The sequence below is a fragment of the Xiphophorus hellerii genome, chromosome 6, assembly GCF_003331165.1.
Source record: "Xiphophorus hellerii strain 12219 chromosome 6, Xiphophorus_hellerii-4.1, whole genome shotgun sequence".
In the NCBI taxonomy this organism is placed as follows: Eukaryota; Metazoa; Chordata; class Actinopteri; order Cyprinodontiformes; family Poeciliidae; genus Xiphophorus; species Xiphophorus hellerii.
In genome coordinates, this window is record NC_045677.1 from 6,452,631 (window position 1) to 6,474,787 (window position 22,157).

Sequence of the window (22,157 nt, forward strand, 5' to 3'; positions counted from 1 at the left end):
GACTTTTTTCCCCCCTCTCTCCACACATTACTGCATTACAAAGAAAACTACAAAGTTTTTATTTTTATTTTATGTTACAGGTCAAATCTTATTTGGGTATTATTTCAAAGTGGAAAGATTTTAAAGTGTAATGAAAACTACACATGTTTTTAGGTTTTGTTACAGATACAAATCGGTAAAGTTTTTACTTTGATAAATAAATAAAATGTAATGTTACAAAGACTTACTTCTAGCAGAACAGATATACAGCAAGAGCCACAATTGAGTTGTTTAGATCAGAACAGATGAATGGCCCAGTTAAAGCCTAGCCCTAAATCAAACTGAGTATCTCCTGTAAGACTTTTACATTCGTGTCCAATATACTTGAGCTTGACTTACAAATGGGAACGTGTAGGGCCGGACACAATCAATAACAATATATATAGCAATAGAATCGATAATACATCATTATAGAATATCGAATATATATAAATAGAATATTCACTGAGCTCCGATCCAGAATTGAACAGCTTTCTGGGGGATGTAGGCAGAGGAAAATTGTAGCTGCTCAACCTCTCACAGCAATCAGCAGCATCAACTAACTCACTCACTCTTTGGTTTCCTAGCAACAACTTGCCGATTAACTTGCGCAGCAGCAGTTTCAGGTTTCCTTGCCTCAGAGCTGCTTAAAAATAATCAACAGCGGCGTGGAGAGAACGCTGGATCAAACAGGAACGCCACCGGTTTGGCAGTATTTAGGACATTAAAAACTAGACTAATCGTAATTATTGATATCGACTGACATGAAACGCTTATATTGCGATATGGTTTTCCAGCACTAGGAATAGGTTAAAAAAAACTTTAGTCTCGAAATAAATTTTACAAGAGGCCGTATGTCGTAAACACGATGGGAAATCCATTAGAATGGACGCAATCATTCTACATGTCTGGATGGGATGAAGATGTGTCGAAGATGCATTTATGGTGAATTGTTTATGTGTGTATTTGTGATCCTAATTGAATAGTATCTACAAACTGAACGCGGTTCCTCTCTGAACAGCTGGTTTTTACTGAAATCCATACCGAAGTCCCCCCCCCCCCCTCAGCCCCTCCTGCAGAAAAACAGCGGGATCTCCTGCCTGACATGAGCCGTCGTTTTGTGGTTTTTAGCAACCGTGTTATTACGCTCGTAAATTTCCAGAATCCCCTGATAAAACATGGATTATTATTTGCTGACACCATTCTTAGTGATGCCGCAAGATCCGCAAGAATCGCGCGGCTCATGCCGAAAATATGAGGCCACGCTTAAGCGGCTTCGCGCAGACTGACAGAATCACTTTCTAGTAAATCTAATGACTGGGTTTGCTGATATTCTTTGGAGCGGACTCGTTTTTCACATCCAGAGGTACTTGCTGCAGGACTCTCTCTGCGAGGCAGGACTCTGCAAGGAAAGGCTTGCAGAGTGTTGCAGCGAGGCGATTGGCCGGCGTGAGGGCCAATAGTCTGCAGAGCTGAGTGTTATTTGAACTCTCCTCAGACAGAACAGTAAAACCAGACAACATCATCTGACTTTTCTAAAATTATTCCCTGGTAAGGTTCAGTTTTTATTTGCTCCTGAGACTCAAAAAAAAAAGGAGCAGTGGACATAATTTATATATATTTTCCTTGTCTATAAAGAATGAGGATCTACCGTTTGTGGACGTCTTTGGGAGTCTGTTGATGCACCTGTTGACAGAGGACAAACCCTTAGTGTTTAAGAATGGACAAATTTGCAGCGATGAAGACTGACGATGCTCAGTTTTGTTTGGACAACTACAGAAGAGTTGAAGACAGGACCGGGCCGAACTGTGAAGACTCACCTCAGACGAGCTTAACAGATGGACAGAGCCCAGACATGCAGCAGGCCGAGAAAATCTCTGCCATGAAGTACAGAAGATGCAGGTAAGAATCTCTTCTTAAAGAATTTTTAGAAAATTCTTTAAATTTTGGACTTCAAAAAAAATAATACGACCTGATTTATGGAAGTTCCAACCTAAAACAAAAAGATATATGGCATGAAGTATTTGTCTTGTAGCTCCCCCAGGTCTCGTCTCGGTGGGGTGAAAGCTCGTCACAAAAGGCAGGTGCTCCAGGACATGGCTCGGCCGCTGAAACATTGGCTGTACAAGCACCGGGACAACCCTTACCCAACAAAAACCGAGAAGGTTCTTCTCGCTCTGGGTTCACACATGACACTAGTGCAGGTGAGACCGTCTCGTCAAAGGACTGCTTTTTTTTTTTTTTTGTTAGGGCTAGTCATACTGATCGATCCAAGTGATGTCTGTGCAAGGTTTCCAACTGGTTTGCAAACGCCCGGCGAAGGCTGAAGAACACGGTGAGGCAGCCAGACCTGAGCTGGGCGCTGAGGATCAAGCTCTACAATAAATACATCCAGGGAAATGCTGAGAGGCTGAGTGTGTGCAGTGACGATACAAACTCGGACGGTGAGGCTTTAAGATTAATGGTTTGACATAAATCAGTCTTTTCGTTTCACTAGACAAGAGAATTCTAAGAGTTAGGTCTGGACCAGTGGCCCTCAAGGGCCGATGTCCTGCAACTTTTAGATGTCCCTCTTCTTCACCACACCTAGCCTAAGAGGCGTGAGAGAGATTGACTGCATGTTAATGAGGCAGTTTCACTGTTTACTTCAAGTGTGTAGGACAAGGGACACGTCTAGAAGATACAGGACTTCAGCCCTCGAGGAATGCAGTTCAGAAAGTCTAAACCTGCCGCTTTGTCCACTAAATCTCTCTTGTTAAGCAGAATTTGCAGTGACGGTTTTGTTTCCTCCTCTCTAGACGAAGAGTGCACCCTACCGACTCCAACGGCCCAATCAAACTTTGGCGGCTCGTCTTACCGCCGAAGCCTGCTTGAGAAACAGGCCAGCGTCCTCGCCGGGGCAGACTTCTCCAACGAAGACGACGGCACGTCTCCTCCGTCCAAGTACAAGAGTAGCTTGCTGAACCGCTACCTGAACGACACCCTGCGACACATGATGGCGGCAAAGGCTGACGCCATTGCCTCCGCTCATGGGAAGAGATGCCTTTCCCAATCGTTCAGCTCCAACGAATGCGATCGAGATGTTGTCTCGCCGGATTCTTCCTCCGAAGCAGAGGCCAACTTCATCTACAGCACGGGTGAGAGATTGTTGGCCTGCTAAAAGCTCTCGGCTATTAAGAAACGATTTCTTCCAGGAGACGTGAACTCTGTTGAAGGTTTCAATTTTACCCAGTTGTAAGGTATGTAATGCATCAGTTCAACACTATGAAGCTCACCGGAAATTGTAAACAACCATCCTCCAATGCGAAGAGAGACGTGGCAAACCAAACGAAGCTAATGGTAATGCTAATTCAATATTTGGAAGTGGGTCCAACACAGACTCAACAGCTTTGTTCACCTCCTCCGCTCCCATTGCTAAAACTACAGACAGACAACGATGCTAAAACTTTGCACAAAAATGTCGTCATTGTTCACAACCGGTAGAAATTTGACTCTGCTGTAAGCAAGATTTGAATCGAGTGGAGTAGCTCAGGAAGACAATGGCCAAGCTAGTAAGAGACGGTTGACCTTGTAGGAAGATGTTATATACATCAAGGTTGATGAAGAGAAACAACAGGGGCCCTCCGGCTGAAGAAATAATAAAGACATCTTCCTCGTTAATTAAAGATTAACGATGAATGCAAAGCACACTGGCAGTTTTACTACCCTGTTTCCTCGCAGCTCCATTTTAAAACACCACAGTGTGCAGTAAAATAAGAACACAGCAAACAGAAACCTCCAACTTGGCTCCCGAGGGCGATCTGACATTAATAAATCTCTGGCGTCCGTCTGTAAGTCAGAAGCTCGGCGAGATTCAATCATAAATGCAACGGCGAAACAGAGGGGGGGGGAGCTTGACACATGGTTACCTTCTCAGACTTAACGGGGAGCACGGCGCACTGGCACGACTCAAAGCCACCCGAAGGAGTCAGCCAAAGCCTCTGCAAAGATCACTAATAAAGACTCACGCAGATGCTGAAATCCTACATTTAAGAATTGGAAGGGGCTCTCGTTGGCTGCCACCGAACACCACAAATATCATTTCCATATACTTAGAATGTGCCATTTGTTCCACTTCGACTCCTAGCCTTGGTGGAAATGTCCAGTCCGGCCTCAAGGACAATTACAGCATGTCTGAGACTTTATTTCTCCCAGGGTGAGAAGTGGAAACATCAGCCTGGGTGTAGAAAGGGAACAGTCTGTCGGCAAAAAAAAACAAAAAACGCTGAAGACAGACAGATTGTAGAGTAAGTGCTGCAGCAGCCACGCAAATGTGAGGCAACACGCTAATATTTACTTGGCTTGTTCTAGCAGTCTGTGAGGATGTAGCTGTGTGCCTTGGCAGTCTGTATCTTCCATGTGTTGCTTTCCTGCTCGAAAGCAGCTTCATTTGCGTCGCATTAGAGGAGTTGTGTGTAGCGTTTCTGTGATCACTTCCACTCTCTAGCACCTCTACATACGTTTCACTCCAACACTAAGGACGGCGCTGCCTAATTACTCCTGGCAACAAAGAAGTTCCAGCCTCGCAAAGTTACTTAAGGAATGGGGTTTTTTAATAGTTCGAGTAAAACTTGTGTGTGTGAAAAAAGTAGCTCCGACGTAGGTTAGCAATTAAACAGGAGAAAAGTTTAACACCTGAACACAAACCTTCTGCGGTTGCATAGGCTCACGAAACGAGAACGTCACGTTCATTTTAAAGGCTCGTCATGAGCTGAAAGTACAAAAATGTAGGGGTTTCGTTTATGTTTTTGCTCTGTGAGGAGTTGTGTCCTTCTCTTAGTGGTTTTATCTTCCTGCTATCGGTTAATCAGCGCACCTGTTACTCATCCTGTGATCACTCTGCTGGTTTGCTTTGTTCATTGTCAGCCAGAACCCTGCCAGTATCATTACCTGCATATTGCCCTCTGCTTACCTTTGCTTTTGGGGTGCTGCGCTTTCAGGCGATTTTTGCATTTTCTCGATTGTCTCGGACAACCTCGCAATTTTGCATTGAAGCTACTCTCTCAGACATCTGCTTCTGGAGTCTGTCTGCACTTGGATTCATTTGAGCTGCTCCGTTAGGACAGGAAAATACCTGGAACTCTATAGTTTATTGTAGAGTTCATATATTTATTATATAGATCTCTAAGATCCCCCTAAGAGTTTCAGTGGTTCAGTGGTGCATCCAGTACAACAAAATACAATGCAATCAACAATTGAAAATCATCCCACAGACACTTAAATAAGATTATTCATTAAAACTAAGACTGTAAATCATTGATGTCACTTTTAAACTTTGCTTAATCTCTACTGCTTTTTAGAAATGTTTTGAACTGAAAGCTAAGCTGTGATTGTGAGAAATTCATTATAATTAACATTCCAGGAAAGCAGGTCTAATGAGTATAGCTTTACCTTTTCTAGAATTACTTTATAAGTACCTTCTTACAAGCAGAGGCCAGGTTTTGGATGAAAAATACGGTAAGGCATACAAATGATGCTAAAGCGTCCATTAAACAAGGCCAGAATGACAACAAAACTGGGGTTTTACAGTTTTCCTTCTCATGGTTTGATTTCAGGAGGTCCTGACAAAAACCATCTCTTGGTGTTTTAAGAAAACTGGGTCTGCAGCCATTAAACTGGCAGAGCTGCCTTTTCAGTTTGTTTTTAAGCCCAAACCGTATCTTAAAACAGTCACAATCTGGCTGCAGTCTTTAGCTAGCTATACTTAGCTGCAAGACTTAGCCTCTGAGATCTATGCTAAGTATTACCGTATTTTGGTGTTTTTTATTGCAGTTTGCCCTAAAGATTTCTTTTCAAGTTTTCCCCAACATTTGCAGTTAATGTTGGGGAGTCCATCCTGAAGACAAGAAATTAGGGGAAACAATGAAGCTAGCACGCTAGCATCTGTTGTATTGTATTGTGTTTAAAGTCTAATTCCTTCCTATGTTGTCAAACCGTTTGCACTGAATTTAAAACTGGGAAGCATTGTGGCTTAAAAACCATGATAATAGGATTAGTTTTTTTCTCAGCGTAACATATTTAGAATCAGGCCTTGCTTCGATATTATAGTGGCTGACTACATGCACAAAAAGCAAGGAAATTTGTGTTTGCCTAGTTATTCCTTTGTTTTACAATCCTTCCTCGCAAAAAATGAAAAAGCATTCGTTTGGAAAATCTTTTTTTAATATCCAGTTAAAATGGTGCTACATATTTGAAAGGAAAATGGATTTGCTGGTTTAACAGCAGAGTTATGCGGGGAACGCGACCTGCCAAATCCACTCCATGAATCCCTCCTTCTCTATTGACTCTGGTTTGGTGTTGGATTTCAGGCTGTTTTGGACTGGAAGATGACTGGAGTTTGAAAAATTATTCGTTTAGCAAACGGAGGCCAGAACAACACAGAGTGTGTATGTGTGTGTGTGTGTGTGTGTGTTCAGACCATTATGTCCACCTCCAAATCCTGGAAGTGGCCTCTGATAAACCCCAAATCGGTGGGCAATGACATGTTGGATAGTTTGGTTTCTAAGAGTGGAGATATGGTATTGGTTGCAATATCTCATCTCCATATTTGAGCTGAGACGGCCTTCACTGATGACATGCGTTATTTTTTTCCCATTAGGGCGTCGCCGCCTCACACCCTCACAATACCTCCACCAAGAGCTGATTGGCATTGGCAGAGAGGCCTTGGCAAGCCTTTCATGGGTGCTGCCAATACACTCAACTCTGCTTATTAACACACAAATGCATTTTCCTTACAAACGTGGCCCCGTTTAAGGGGGAAATAAACAGGCTCTCCAACAGTATAATATTAATTGCCAAGAAGCTTTGATACATCAAAGAAATAAATTGACCAAAGGCAAATTTCATTGCTCTTTGTGCTAAGCTTAGTTAAACTTGTATAGGAGTACTGTAGTCAAAGGAGAGTTTCTTTTAAGCTAAAAAGAGCTGGACACTTGAGATATTTATTAGAGATTCAGATACAAGAGACATGATTTCTTCTGCCAGCACAGATAAAATACACCGGATTTTGTCTGGAATATTTTTTATTAACTTAATGAAGAGAATGCTTTGTTCATGTAAATTGTCACTGCGCTTGTGAAGCCGTATGATAAATGATATCCACCCATTTTCCACTAGTAGTCATTAGGCTGAAGGTGGGTGCACAAGAGATGCTGATAATAATCATTAAAGCAAAAAAAAAAAAAAATCTAATCATAACTGATTGTTTTCAATTAACGATGTTCAAATTTAAATGTAATAACAAGCTGTTGTAAATTTTGTACATATAACAACATATAAAAGGTGCTTTACATATTTTACAGTGTAGATATCCTTAGAAATCAGACCGTTTTAATAGAAGTCAAACGTCTGTAAATAGCAATGTTTGCCATGATCTTTTTTTATTTTATTTTTTCAAAATGTCAGTTGGCTCCTTCACTCACGCAAAATGCTACGATTCCCTTTAGCGCTACTGGCAGAATTTAAACTATTAGCAACATTTAAGCTATTGGTTGGTTAAATGCTACCAATAGCATAGCTACATGCTATTATTGCAATAAATGCTATTGCTACCAATAGCATTTGGTTAGCTTAAATGCTACTTGTAGCACTTAAGCTACTAGTGCTAATTTTACTTAATTGCTAAATTAGCTTGTAGCACTTAAGCTACAAGCTAATGTTATCTTAAATGCTAACAAACATTTAAGCTAACAATCATTTATTGGAATGCTACTTCCAACAATTGCTACTTTATTGAAAGTAGCAATAATGTTTTTATCAACTCACTGAAGGGAATGCTTAGTTCATGTAAACTGTGGCCACACTTGTGAGACCATTTCAAGCTACTTGTAGCATTTAAGCTAACATTAGCATTTTAGCTCCTTTTTATAAGAAAGCTAAGAATTACATACTAAATTGAGTATGTCTTTTTTTTTTAATTTCTGGATTATTTTGGGCTTACCTTCTTGCTAGAATCCCCTAAACACTATTCCGCTCATTAAAGCTGCCCCTCTGGGTCATTATGGCTCCTCTGTGAAGATAAAACGGAGAGTCACGCTGCCAGAACATGACAGTCACCAGCACCGTTAATATGTTTTCAGAGTGCATGGGAGACGCTGCAGCAGCCACTAAACCTGCAGTGAGCCTGAGTTAGGTGATGCCGCTGGAGTGTGTCGTACAAGTTGTCAGTCTCAAAGGAGGTAAAACTATAAGGAATGGTTTACAGGGAATTTTATGATTTATTATTAAGAATTGTTTACAGTGGACACTAACACCAGCTCAGTTTTACCTGTAGGGATCCTATCAATGTGGATGGAGCTGTGTTTTGGAAATATTGCAGGACACGGGCCTTGCTGTGTTTTTTTTCACCCCTTTTTTCTCCCTCTGTTTGTCATTGTTTCAAAGTGGGGATTATGTTGCTAAAAAGATGTGTGCTCTGAGTAAAAAAAAAACAAAAAAACACACTTTGCACTAAAAAAAAGGAGAATGCAGCTCAGACAAAAAAAAAAAAAACTGGTCACATTCAACCGAATGGAGTTTGTCAAGCTTCCTTTTTTACGTTTATTTAACTTGATGACTTAATAAACTTAGTAAATTAACTTTGCATAAACTTAATATGATTACCCCCGAACAATCAACAACATATTTAAGTTGGATCACATTAAAGGTTTATGTAACGGTCTTAGGGAGTCTGAATGTTGTTCTTCTACAACAATCAGAGATTCCTTTAAAGTACATTTTCAGATTCATCAAGCTGATATTTAGTAATTGTTTATTCTATTTTCTCATTGTCTCTGTAGGAATCTATTTTAGTCTATATCTTGATGTACGTTAAGACAGATATGGATAAATATTTTGGTTCTGTCCTGCTAAGTATCAGAGTGTATCAGAATCTGCCTTACAGAAATTGTTAAAGTAATGTTTATCAGATCGTCCATTTTGTCTGTTTTCTGAAAGCCTACTTCTTTATGGCGTACCTCTGGGCTTTGTTTTGAGACCCTTAGTCTTTCTGGTTTCTGTTTTGATTTTTTTTTTAATTTATAAAACACAGTCATACATCAGACAGATAAAAAAAAAAATTATTCTTAATTTGTGTGAGAGTTTATGTATTAAAAAAGCTGCAGAAGGTAAATTGCCGTTTGTGGCCGTGGAAGCGGAACAGGTGCGCACAATGTTTATATTTCAAAGACCAGAAGAAGTTAAACAGATATTTGCTGCTTGTGCGCCAGACTGCAGCTTTATGAGCACAAAGCTACGATCTATTGCGCTTACATTTTCATATTGATTAAGATGTATACCCCACTGGAAACAAAGCCCTGATTGGATTCATTGCTAACTTATAAAATTAAGGTGTCACTAATTCCCTTTCGCATAATGAAACTCACCAGAGGTAAAAACCAAGTTTTTTCCCCCTGCCAATAAATATAGCAGAGGTACAGAGCTACTTTCTTGGCAGGGGCACTTTATGGCTTAGGAGGGACATGGTGAGGGATGTTCAGTAGCAAAGCAAAAAAGCATAACACACAAAAGTGATTTACTATCAGCAAGAAGTTACTTTTGGCTCAGGTCTGCGGTATGTTTCAGACTGTTAGCGCCGAAAGGCTTAGCTTCAGCATCTAATTTCTTTTTCTATTGGACTCTGAAGAAAAATCGGTTTTGGCCACTATCTATGTGCTCAAACCTAAAATAAGGCTGTAATCCAAAGCAAAGATGGAAAACATATTCTACAAATATCGCACATGTATGCACAGACCGCAAACAGAAATTGCAGGTTAGAAGCAACGTAACATTGGTTATGGTCTCTCTCTCTCTCTCTCTGTCTCTTCTTTTCCTCTCGTCTGCACTCATAAAAAACGTCTTCGAAGCCCCTTTGGAGAACAACTGATCCTTAGTTATTCAGGAGATACAGCCAAGGCATCCAGGATTTGCACCAAACATTTGAATAATTGCTTGGACACATGCAGAAAAATGAACCAGTTTCACACAAACATGCTTGATTTTACAAGAAGCACACGACAACCTAATAATCTGGTAAGTAGCTTTGTGGCACATTTGCTAAGTTTTCCATGTTTTTATGTTTTTTTTTACAGATACAACTGACAACACTTCAGTTAAAAGTTGCAGGTTAGTACCGTAATTCATATCTCATAACCTTGGCAATGCGGCTTGTACTTTTTCATACTTAAAAAAACAACAACAACAAAAAACTCTGCTTCCAGTGTTGAAGAAGACCTTTCAAAATAAATTCCTCTTTTATTGCAGAAGCATAACCTCACTGTTAATTTTAGCAAAGTTAAACCTTAACCTTGAGTAGGTCGATTGATTCAATGTTAAAGGGACAGCATTATCAAAAATCGACTTCTTTTAACATCATGTTGTAATGTTATTCCCTCATCAAAAACACACCTCAAGTGTTGCCTTTATTCTTTTATGCATGTTTAAGAAATCCTTTAATCTCCATGGCAACCATTCAGCTGTGCAAAACGTCTGGGTGGACCTAGGCCCGCCTTCGAGGACCAAGCTCCACCTCTGAGCTAAAGTTTCCGAGCTTCCGCCTCACAGAGCAGGCTCCACCCAAAAAACGTTGTTAAAGAGTTAATACAGGAGTGACGCTATGACTTCCTGAAGGCGGAGTTTCAGAAAGACCAGGACTTTTTAAAGAGACAGCGGCCCGGGTGCTGTGGTGGTGCAGGGGCAAAGCACAGCCCATGTATTGAGGCCGTAGTCCTGGTACCGGTGGTCACAGGTTCGACTCCCGGCCTGGCGACATTTGCCGCATGTCTTCACCGTCTCTCATTACCCTCTTTTCTGTTGAACTACTTTAAAATAAAGGCCACTAGAGCCAACAAAACCTTTTAAAAGAGAGACAGAGGCCCAAATTCAAGGCGTTAAATTATGCAGTCAGGATTGAGCTATGAAATGGTACTATGTGCCTGGAAAATACATAATACTACTCTATAGGGAATAACTGATTTGAGCAGAATCCTTGGAGTCACAGTTATTGACATCTCTGGTGGCAATACTTTAAAAAAACTACTTTTGTAAGTGATTTTTGCAAAGTCTCTTCAGATTGTCCAGAGTCCTGCGGGATCTGAGGGACTGAGACAAATATTGTCTTGGAGGAAAGTTGACTTTGTATTTCCTGTAACATTTCCATATTGTTTTGGCCATTACATGTTTTGGGTAGTTATTCTGAATGAGCCCATGGCGACGGCCCGTTAGAGACTACCAGTCCTGGCATTTGCTTTCAGTGTGATAGTATTTTGGACTTCCAGGTTCTCGGTGTATGTGGAGGAGAAAAAGGCCAACAGAATCACATATTTTCCACTCTGCTCAACAGTGGGCATGAAATAATTTCCCCCATGTTTATCCTCTGTTTCACATCAAACCCACATGGAGTTTGTTACCATTAAGCCCGAGACTTTGTTTTAGCAAAGTCCACATGTCCGTGTTTGTGTTGGAAGGACGTGTTTCCGTTTGACTCAGATTCAGTTCAAACATGCTTTACTTATCGCAAAGGAAATTAGATACTGTCAAAACTCACTGTGAGCTGCTGCGGGAAAGACGGATCTCCTGCAGCAGTCAGTTTCGCAACACATCTGAAGATGCCTCTGATTGAAGACTGTTGCACGTTGGTCTCACAACTTTCATAAGATGCTCATATTTTATTAATAGTTCGCAGTCAACATCGCATGGATGACACCATCAGTTGTTGGCAAGCACTGCTAATCCAACTGGTTTGCTTTTGCCGCCCCAGTTTAAATCTCTGACTGGCCGTGTGGTTAGAAAGCCGGGCTGTAATAATAATAATAATGGTAATAATAGTGAATATTATTTTTCTCTCTTCTCTTTGGACCCGCTTTTCATCCACGAAGCCTTTTTGTTTCAACTCCTCTGGGATTTTGGTTTTGAAGTTCAGGTTTTATTAGAGCTTTCGAGATGCTAACCAGCTGCTCCTGGATGTAAAAACAATACCGTTTTTTTTTTTTTTTTTACCACGGTTACGCATCATAACAAACTGTCCAAAAGTACAAAAAGTGAGAGGAATAATCCCCCGGCTGCACAGCATCCAAAACCAGACAGAATAACTGCCCAAACATGCAACGCCTCAACCGACAAAATGACGAACTAAAAGTCTACAAAATGCGACTCCACCGTGAGCGGCGCATAGAAAGAGTCTAACGGTTTAACTTGCTATGTCGTCATTTTTTTCGCTGTAGTTCCGTAGCAGCAGTAGGCTTTGGAAATGTTTTATTACCTCCTTCATCATGTTGCTCACCACATGTGATGGCAAGATATATATGGCTCTTCGTTCAATCTAGTGGTCAGTTGGTAAAAAAAAAAAAAAAAAAGAAAGAGCGGGCCTCATCATATTTATAGTCCATGAGAACGGAAAATTGTGGATTACGGATTACACTACAAAAACACGACATCTCACCGAGTGCTTCTGGTCTAGTTCTGAGTGCAAGCACCTCAGTACACTTTAAATAAAACAAAACCAACTTACACACGACTTTTCAGCAAGAGATATGATCTTGTTTTTAAGTCAATAAAACCTTAATTTTGACGAAGAAGTACTACTGGCAGATTATTTCACTTATAATATAGATTTTTAAATAGATTTCAAGCTTTTATTATTTGTTTATACAGCTATCAATGGCCTTGACCATCATCATTTATAAGAGTTGCTTAGCCTTGAATGTAATTTTTGCAAAAAAAACCCTATATATATATTATATACTTTTGTTGAAACTTTCATTATACTGAGACAGAATCATATGAGACAGATAATCTGTGAAAAAAATTTAACTCCTCTTCCTGCTCGCAGTGCTAACTACAAACAGCCAATCAGAGCCAGGGGGCGGGTCTTAGCAGTGTCGATCACCTTTCGTCTGGCGCTGCTCATCGCACTTCCCTCTCCTCCACTTGCTCTCTGCTATGCAAGGATCAGCTTTTCTCCGTCAGCAGATCCCGTCCTGAATGCTAAGGCTAGTTAGCATAGCCATTGATGACGGCAGACAAGGGTTAAGTTGTTTCTCTGCCATTAACGCATTTAGCAGCGCATACACGTGGTTGATTGAGGCTCCGATTGGTTGATTTTGGTCGTTGCGTCTCTTCAGACGGCAAAAGCAGCTCAGAGAGAGGGTGGAGGAGCTAAATCTTTTCACAGATTATCTGTCTCATATTATACAATCATGACATGGTGATCGATTTAACAAATATATAAAAACATACTTTTTATAGAGGTTACATACTGCACCTTTAAATGTGTGGTGACACTTTTGGTTTTATTTTTGCTTGTTCTGTGTTGCTTTGCTGTGTTTTCTTCTTATTATTTATTTTCTTGTTGCTATGTTTTTCATGTTCTTTTTGACCCTGTAAAACATTTTTTGGTCTCCCATACTGTGGTTGTACTGTGAATTATTGACTGATAAAATGTATTTCTAACGTGATGCCAGTGGAACCGCTTTTTTTTTTGTTAGTTTGTTTTATTTTCGAAACAGAGGAATACATTTTTGACTTAAATGTTGAAACAAGCTATAATATATTTCTGAAAAGTTCCTTGCAAGTTGGTTTTGTCTTTAAGTGTACTTTAGATTTTTGCACTAGAAACTAGACTAAAAAATACTTGGTAAGATTTTGTGTTTTTGCAGTGTAGAAGTTCCTAGAAACACACACACGAAATTAAAACAGCAACATTAAAAAAAAGAAGGAAAAGAAAAGCTTTGGCTACAGCTGAATAAAGGTGCTCAGATTAAATATATAATTTTCCTCAATGCTGCTGCAATAAAGTTTGTTTTTTTTTATGGCGAGTGGCGTGAATAAAGTACAACCTCACCTGGCAGCTCTAACTCATCTGGATCTCACTGGCTGTTTGTGCACAGGGGCCAGCTGCGGAGCCGAAACCCACCGAGAAAAGACGGCCAGGGCTGGAGGGAGATCCACGCCGCCGTGGCTCTCACCAGCCTGGCCCAGGGCAAGGCGGCTCAGAGCGCCGGCCCGGCACCCGGCGCCGCCACGGGGCAGAGCCGCGCCGCGGAGCCCTCCTCCGCAGCGAAGGCCAGCCTCACGGGCAGGCTGTGCGTGACGGGAGCCGTGTCGGCCCTCAAGCAGAGCGCGGGGACCGCCCTCACCAGCCGCATCATCCAGAAATCGTCTCATATCTCCGAGGTCCAGACTGTCAAAGCCCCCCTGGCAAACACCGGGTAGGCACTGGACGCCGTGTTCCACTCGCCGCCAGCCAAAGTGCCTCGTAGTGTACACGGTGTGCAGGCCTGATGTTTTACACCTTTAACACATTTCTAATTATGTTATATACTGTAACATCTAATTAGTACCCCGAAGAGTGAATCCAATTAATGTCTGCTTGCTTTGCTACGCCCTACATGACCTTCGTTTTTCCATAACTTATAAGAACTGTCCAGACACCGGAGAATCCTCCCGTGATGAAGTTGTACAGCAGCCGTTTGAATAAAGCCAATGTGAAAGCGCCTGGCCTGCCTTTTTTTTTTCTCCTTCTGCTTTAAATCATTACTTTACAGGGGCTGAGACGACCTAATTATGTTCCACGGAGCTGTACTTAGTGGTAGGTTTCATGTGCTTTATGGTCTTTCATTTTGAAAATGCACCGTGGAAAAAGAAAAACAAAAAAGATGGCACACCAAGAGGAGTCCGAACACGGAACACAGAGGTCAGGGAGAATCAACTGGGATAAAAATGGGCAGACACTGGCTGCTGTTGTTCTTCGTTGTTTTCGCCAGTAGTGACATCCGGGCTGTTGATCACGTGACTCGTGTGACGCGACAAAAAAAAAAAAAGTGTCTCCATTGCAGTTTTGCGAAATTCCTCGCTTGTAATCAGAGTCAATAAGGGTTGTGACTTCTGTAATTTAGCTATTTCTTACTGAAATTTCCCACTTTATGCTTCCTTTGATATTTTCTCATGTTTTCCTCTTTTATTTCAGTGTTTTAAATCTGCAGGACTGTTTAATAGCAACTATATCCAAATTTAATTTCCTTTGACTAAAATTCGGAACTTGCAAAAACCAGATGATTTATGGATGGACTGATAGATTAATGAACGATGGACAGATAGAGTGATGCTCCGAAAGTTGGACTGATTGGTTTATGGACGGATCTACGCTTTAAATTCGGATGGGCAGAGAAATTGACAGACTGGCACGTTATTGTGTTATGGAAAAACTGACAAATAGACGGAAAGATCAATAAACAGATGCATGGTTTAAAGTCTCTCCGTCCAATAATTTTCAGAAAAAGTAATGAATGTCTGGATTAATGGATAGATATCACTTTTAGACAGTGGGATAAGGAAAAGAGTCTGGAAATACATTTTTTCAAACTCAGTTTTATCTATTCCTATCCCAGCTTGGAAAACACTGCCATACTTTCCCAGGCTGCATTGGAAACATTAAAGCCATGTTACTTTTCCACTGCTGCAAGTATTTCTGAATTATTGTTGTTTTTAGTCATTTTATCTTGGATTTTCAACATGTGCTACTTTTGCTCTGCAGACTTTTTTTTGGGGGGTGGGGCGTTGGGGTGAATTATTATTTTTTCCAAGAAATATTTTCATTCTTACATCCAGTCGTCAACAACGTGCTACGCCAGCTATCAAACAGCAAACACACAATTATTGGAGCCGAGAGATCCCATCTTCAGGTTTCTATTTATTTAAGTTCAAAACAAATCAAATGCTACTCGACTGCAGCTCTTAGTGTTAAGGCAGGTCTCAGATCGACGTGTGACAGTACATGACTCAAAAGCACAACCAAGCAACAGTAAAAAAAAAAAAGAAGATTAAATTCATTTCTTCTCCCAGGTAACAGTAACTAGGAATAATAAAGTATTAACTAAAGCTGGAATGCAAATACATAAAGGAGACGGAGGGAAAGAGTGCTTGTTCTCACTCTATGGTTGACAGATGATAATTGCAAAGGAAGCACTGCAAAACTAAAACTCACCAGAGGTGGAATTAAGCTGGACAACAGAGGCTGATAATGCTGAGAAAATAGCATTAGAGCAACAAGTGGGAATATTTTGTAGCAAGACGTAACGATGTGGAGGCAGGAGTGTAAAGACGGGGGGCAAAAATAAATAAATAAAAAGGCAGTAACTGGGCTAAACTGTTTAATGAATCATTTCAGAGAATTCACAGGGCTGAGGCGTAATAAAGTCGGGAATCTGAAGGGAATCGGACGTAAACTAGGAGATTACTTTTTTTTTTATTGCTTAGGATTAAATATTTAGAATAAAACCTGAAGCGCCACCTAAAATCTGATTATGTTACAGGCACAATGCTGGTAAAGTAATGCCGAACTGAACAACTGTTGCGAATGATGGCGAGCCGCCCCAGACGTGTGCCGCTGCGACGCCCTGGGCACGTCTCGTTTTATTCGAAGACACCATTCCACCGCTGACCGAAAGCCGATTGATGCGCTCGCTAACCAAACATGATAAAGAGTCAAAATAAGTGATGATGTTTGAACAGTAATTGTGCAAAACTGCAAAGTTCGTTCAGATGACGGAGCTCCCAACAATTAACTTCCTTTTCTTCTTCCGCCCCTCTTTAGTTCCGTTTCTCTGGTCCGATGCGTTTCCCCGTCAGGTCGCCGTTTCCGTGGTTTCTGTCGGTTTCAGGGTATGGAGCAGTAGCCGCCACATGCCCGTCCCCCGCCCTGCTCCTGCTGCCCCAGCTGGACCTTCTGACCCTGGTTGTCGCTCTCCCAGAGCCCCGGAGTCTGGAGGATCTTCTCCACTAGCTCCTCGAAGGCACACTGGACGCCATCTTTGGTCTTAGCACTGGCCTCTGAACAAAGACGGGATTAATGTGGTCAGGGAGGTAAAAGTGCTACAGAAGAAACAAAAAGTAACGATGACACAAATGTCACTTCAGGTCTAAAGATTTTTTTTTAAAATCGTAACCCTACTTATCGGTGAGCATTTATTTTAGCGTTTATCGCGATAAATTTCTTGTCGTGACAAGAATCTTGAAAAAAAACAAACTGTCCCTTACTATTTTCTCCACTGTTCAATAAGAGTATTCGTAAATTTAAAAGCAAATGATTAAATGCAGTTACTGTGTGCAGTTTAGTGACACAAATCACACTTCTCATGTCAGAATGTGACTGGTGTTAAAAGCTTTTCTGCCTCAGTTACAGTGAACCCTCGTTTTTCGCGGGGGTTAGGTTCCAAAAAGAACCGTGATAGGCGAAATCCGTGAAGTAGTTACCTTTATTTTTTGTACAATTATTATACAGCATCAAATACTCTACATTGAAACCAAAGAGCAAAGCCTGTTTTCAGGCCTAAGTAATTTGTTTTAACAAATATAACGCTTTCCTACAAATAATTACAGTAAAATAATAATTTTAGTCATCAATACGAAGTACAGTAAGACAAATTGTGACTCGCGTATTTCACTGTTCCTCTGACTGTGACGCTGCGGCCTGACTCCGCTCTCTAGTGGCTTTTTCTTCTGCAGCCCGCGGTGCAGGTGTGTTTTTTCGAGAGAAGAACGTACTGTAGTTATCGGTAGTTGTTGTTGTTGTCGCTCTTTTTTCTTCTGAGCAAAAAGATTTGCCAAAATTTGCCAAGCTGTATTACGTATATTTAAATACCGTAACGTTATTGGCACACAGGTAGAGAAGAAGCGCGGAGACTGTTTAGCCAATCAGGACGCAGAACACAATGTACTGTGGGGAAAAAAAAAAAAAAAAAACTGCACAAAAAAATCCGCGAAGCAGTGAGGCCGTGAAAGGTGAACCGCGTTGTAGCGAGTTTTCACTGGACACACCCTGTAATCTTTAGCTGCATCATCACAAGAAACATGAACACAAACGGCAAAAAGATGGAAATAAACATTTGTTGTTAATCGGCTCAGTTTTGCTTATCGGACCAATACCGATGTGTAAAAAATGACCAATACCGATCTGTAAAAAATGACCAATACCGATGTTGATGCCAATATATTTGTGAATCCCTAGTTCATGTCAAATTCTTCACATCAGAACTAAGACATTGGGATTAGCCAGGAGAAATCGGTCCATTTCTATTTCCATCCAACAACAGGAAGGATTTTTCTTGAATTTGCTCATTTTTTGCGACAGTTCTGTAACTTCTGGACTGTGTTTTGAGGAAACATTGCTCTTATTTTAATATGAAGATTTCACTGTTTAGATATTTCACTTTTCAATTTCTTCTCCTTCTAAAGAAATTCTGGACCAGCCAGTCATAACTCAAAGAAAACTTATAATGTCCAGGAAAACCTTTAAATAGTGCGTCTCTAAATTAGGAAATAGTAATTAGAATAAAGAGCAGATTAAATCCATCACATCTTGCAATTTTGCCTTTAAACTTCTTCATTCAGTTTTTCTAAAACAAATTCTAGACAAGCTGATGAAAAGGTGGGAATCAGGACCAGACGCCGACATGGATTTGGTCACTTAAAGCAGTTCAGTTTTAATAATAACGCCATTTTATTGTTTTTCTTGTCGTGAGCAGAGCACTGTAAAACCAGCCCAGCTAATCTGAGCTGTGTGCATGGCTTCCTCTGTGACATTTAATGACAGCTGTAACTTTTAAACACAATTTGAAGAGTTTTATTGGCGCCGGCTGGAACTTTACGGCTTTCTCGCTGTAAACGAACATGACCGACAACATCTGATTCCACACTTAGGCCAGTGCTTACCAATAAAAAGCATCGAGTGTTTCCTGGCAAATTTCAGTCCTTCATTTCTGTCCACTTCACGGTCATCCTGAAACCACATCAGATGCTCAAGAACCATAAAAGAACTACTCCACACCGCACACGCACAGACCAACAGCAGCAGAGCAGCACAAAATGCATAAAACAGATATTTTCACTGCTTTTCTTTTCTTTTTTCTTTTCACCAAGGAACAATAATGCAAGTCGTCCTACGTTGAAGAAAACAGTCAAATTCAAACTTAAAATGTCTGGTTTTAGCGTTTGGGTCGGTGACCCGTTGCGCATGCAAGGACTCCAGGAAGTGACTCACCTTATCGATTTTGTTGCCGACCAGCATTTTGACAATGTCGTTGCGTGTCGAGTAGGTTTCCAGCTCGTTCAGCCAGTTTTCGAGCTTCGCGAAAGAGTCGCGCCGTGTGACGTCGTATACTGACAGAAAACACAACAACAACGTGATTACGGAGGCCCGACACGTCAGCATCAACATCGTTGTTGACTGGATTTGAACGGAAGCACAGAAGCGGACCAAGCGGTTTGGTCTTCTTTCACGGAGTCAGAAAGTTTGGGAGATATCTATAAATGTCTGTAAATATCGGCCCAACTTTTCGCATCGGTGCATCTGCAGCTGTGTTGACATATGTTGGTATAAAAATGCTTGAGCTCTAACTTCGCTAATGCAACTTAAAAACATTTTCTCTGAAGTTTGAGCAATTTTCTTCAGTTTCAGTTTCTGTAAACCAAAAGCATAACTACAGGTTTTCTGTGTGTGTGTGTTTCAGCATAAATAAAGTCATCCTGTGAAGGCAAAAGAGGTTTGTAATTATGGAACATTAGTGAATATACAGCATCATGAAGACAGAGGAACACAGCACACGGGTCAGGGAGAAAGTTGTGGAGAAGTTTAAAAGGGTTACACTGTAAAATAATGGCAATTTTTCCCAAAACTGATTTGGAAAAAAAAGGTTTTCTTCCAGATTTCTTCCAAGTAAATCTGGAAGGAATTTCTCTTTATTATAAAACCTAAAACTAACAAAAAGAAATGGTTTCTATAGTACATAACTTTAAAAAAGAAATCATTTCCTTGTTCAAAAGATCATGTAATTAGATGCGTTTTATTTAGCTGTACTGGGGGCATTAATGGCTTTTTGGAACGGAAAGGTTCAAGCAGTTTTAAGACTTAACGGAAGGCGGTGTATGTAAAGTTAAAGCAAAATATTATAACCAAAACACGAGGTAAACAAGTGCAGTGGATGGGGAAAAAAAACAAAAGAAAGCGGGAAAGTAGGTGGTAGTTTGACTTGAAAAGTATCAGCCGTTTACCGAGTATGACTCCCTGCGCGCCGCGGTAGTAGCTGGGTGTCAGCGTGCGAAACCTCTCCTGTCCAGCCGTGTCCTTAAAAAGAAAACACACCAGACTTTAAAAAGTACATTTTCCACCACTTAGTACCATGCACTGCTAATCTCAATGATAACGTCCCCATTTACTGCTGGCCAACTCAGAAATGACCCTTTAATAAACTGATCATTGCTTTAATAGTCTTTATAAGTCCACAAAGGGACCCCTTTGTAGTCCTTGGGACATTTTGGCCTGTTGTGGGGGGAAAAAAAAACAAACTCAGCAAACATTTCACCTTCTGAATAAGGATTAGTTTCTAAAATTGATTGTTAAAAAGGCGCTTGAATTCTTACTGTGACCTAGGCCACAGAGCTGCAGCTCAGCAGCTGTTGTTCCTCAACAGTATTTACTGCTGAGCAATGTCGCCACCGTGTGGAGAAAACGTTCAACTTCACCATGTTTGTGAACGTGGGCGATGATGGAGGTCATGAAGACTCACCCAAATGGCTAGCTTCGCTTTGTTTCCTTCAATTGCAAGGGTCTTTACTTTGAAGTCCACACCTTAAGAAACACGACAAAACAAACGAGAAACTGGATTTAAGAGAAAGATTGCTCACATGAAACAGTTTCTGTATTCTACAAAGGCCAATATGAGGGTATTTATGACGGTGGAACCTATTGTGGCCGACTGCTCTGGGTCAAAAGTGTCTTCTGTGAACCTCAGGAGGAGACTGTGAGGGGAGACAAGGACACATTGGAGATGAGCAGGATAACTCATCAAGCTAGCTCTCCGTCAGGAACATAGCAACACAACAACACGTTTCTGGTACCGAATGTGCAGCATCATTCCTTCAGAGCGAAAACAAAACAAAACTTTCACTGCTGCCGTTTGTAAAGTTACACGTTACAAAGTCAATAAAGCACTACGTTGTGTTTTTTTTTTTTAGCAACTTTCACTTTGTGTTAAACAAGTAGTAAACATAAAAGAATGACGTTAGCACTAAGCAGTAGCTGTCGAGCAGAGAAGAATAAACTTACGTAACGACGAGGATAATGTCAACATCAACAAGAGGCTAGCAGCTGCTAGCATACACAAACCTGGACTTCCCCACTCCGCTTTCTCCAATTATCAGCAGCTTCAGGGTGGTCAGGACGTCCTCGTCCATGTTGCCCAAGTTGGCTATAAGCGGACCTCCAGGTGCGGACGCGACAAATGTTGAACTTGTTGTTTGCAGCAGCAGCAGGCGGCTTTCGGCTACGATGACAGCTGCCCGCTGGCCGCGCGACTTCCGCCTAATCTGCTGCGACGCGCGTGACGTCGCCGAAGTTCACGAGGACTCGGCTCTAATACAAAAAAATAATAATAATTCATTTGTTTAATACCGACAGTGTCCTCCTACCCGCATTGGCAAATGATATTTAAAACGATTTCACTCTTTTGCCGTTTCATGAATCCAATAAATTATTTTTGTTCTATTATAATTAGCTCGCTCAAAATGATTCGGGTTAGGTCAGGGGTCAAAATCAGTCGTGAAAGTCAGCAGGCCCAAATGTACGCAGGACAAAAAGTACGGAGTGCCGTTTGTAAAGTTACACGGTCTGAAACTGATAGCAATGAGTGAGTTTATTCTTCTCCGAACTAAATATTAAGTGTGGAGCTACATGCTTTGTTTGTTGACTAGATATTTAGCTTACTAAATAAACATCTAGTTTGCAAATTAAATGTTTATTTTTAGAACAGTGACATTCATAAATGAATTAATGGGGATGCAAAGTCAAAACCTCTATTGACCAAAATGTTTCCAAAGGCATCTCACGTTTGTGGGAGACACACTAAACTTTATTGGAAAATAATCTCTGGACTAAATGAGGTAAAAGTGAAACTTAATGAAATGTATGCATCCAATAAAATTTTTTTTAAAAATTAGCTTTTCTGAGAAAGACAATCTTGCCGACAGTCAAACATTATGGTGGAATGGTGACGACCAGATGCTGCTTCAGGATCTGAAGCTGCATCTGGACAACTGATGTATGATCAGTACATCTGGACAACTGGTCCAGA

At 40.9% G+C, this 22,157-nt stretch overlaps 2 protein-coding genes across 2 annotated transcripts; one reads left to right on the top strand and one right to left on the bottom strand.

Annotated features, from left to right (window-relative positions):
• The first annotated feature begins 1,389 nt into the window (after positions 1–1,389).
• On the top strand, positions 1,390–15,846 carry LOC116722139 (homeobox protein Mohawk-like). The gene is made up of 6 exons (XM_032566316.1): positions 1,390–1,920; positions 2,054–2,222; positions 2,309–2,462; positions 2,817–3,155; positions 10,125–10,158; positions 13,920–15,846. The coding sequence occupies exons 1-6, from the start codon at positions 1,739–1,741 to the stop codon at positions 14,242–14,244; spliced, it is 1,203 nt and encodes a 400-aa protein (XP_032422207.1). The 5' UTR covers positions 1,390–1,738; the 3' UTR covers positions 14,245–15,846.
• On the bottom strand, positions 15,709–21,399 carry LOC116722154 (ras-related protein Rab-18-like). The gene is made up of 7 exons (XM_032566336.1): positions 21,194–21,399; positions 20,771–20,826; positions 20,595–20,656; positions 20,080–20,152; positions 19,070–19,188; positions 18,742–18,808; positions 15,709–16,860 (listed from the first exon to the last, which is right to left on the bottom strand). The coding sequence occupies exons 1-7, from the start codon at positions 21,259–21,261 to the stop codon at positions 16,688–16,690; spliced, it is 618 nt and encodes a 205-aa protein (XP_032422227.1). The 5' UTR covers positions 21,262–21,399; the 3' UTR covers positions 15,709–16,687.
• Positions 21,400–22,157: the final 758 nt, after the last annotated feature.

Coding starts and splice junctions, on each gene's coding strand:
- LOC116722139 (XM_032566316.1), top strand. CDS start 1,739: ATGGACAAATTTGCAGCGATGAAGACTGACGATGCTCAGTTTTGTTTG. Junction 1,921..2,053: donor ATGAAGTACAGAAGATGCAG/GTAAGAATCTCT, acceptor TTTGTCTTGTAG/CTCCCCCAGGTCTCGTCTCG. Junction 3,156..10,124: donor CAACTTCATCTACAGCACGG/GTGAGAGATTGT, acceptor TTTTTTTTACAG/ATACAACTGACAACACTTCA.
- LOC116722154 (XM_032566336.1), bottom strand. CDS start 21,261: ATGGACGAGGACGTCCTGACCACCCTGAAGCTGCTGATAATTGGAGAA. Junction 20,827..21,193: donor AGCGGAGTGGGGAAGTCCAG/GTTTGTGTATGC, acceptor CTCCCCTCACAG/TCTCCTCCTGAGGTTCACAG. Junction 20,657..20,770: donor AGAGCAGTCGGCCACAATAG/GTTCCACCGTCA, acceptor GTGTTTCTTAAG/GTGTGGACTTCAAAGTAAAG.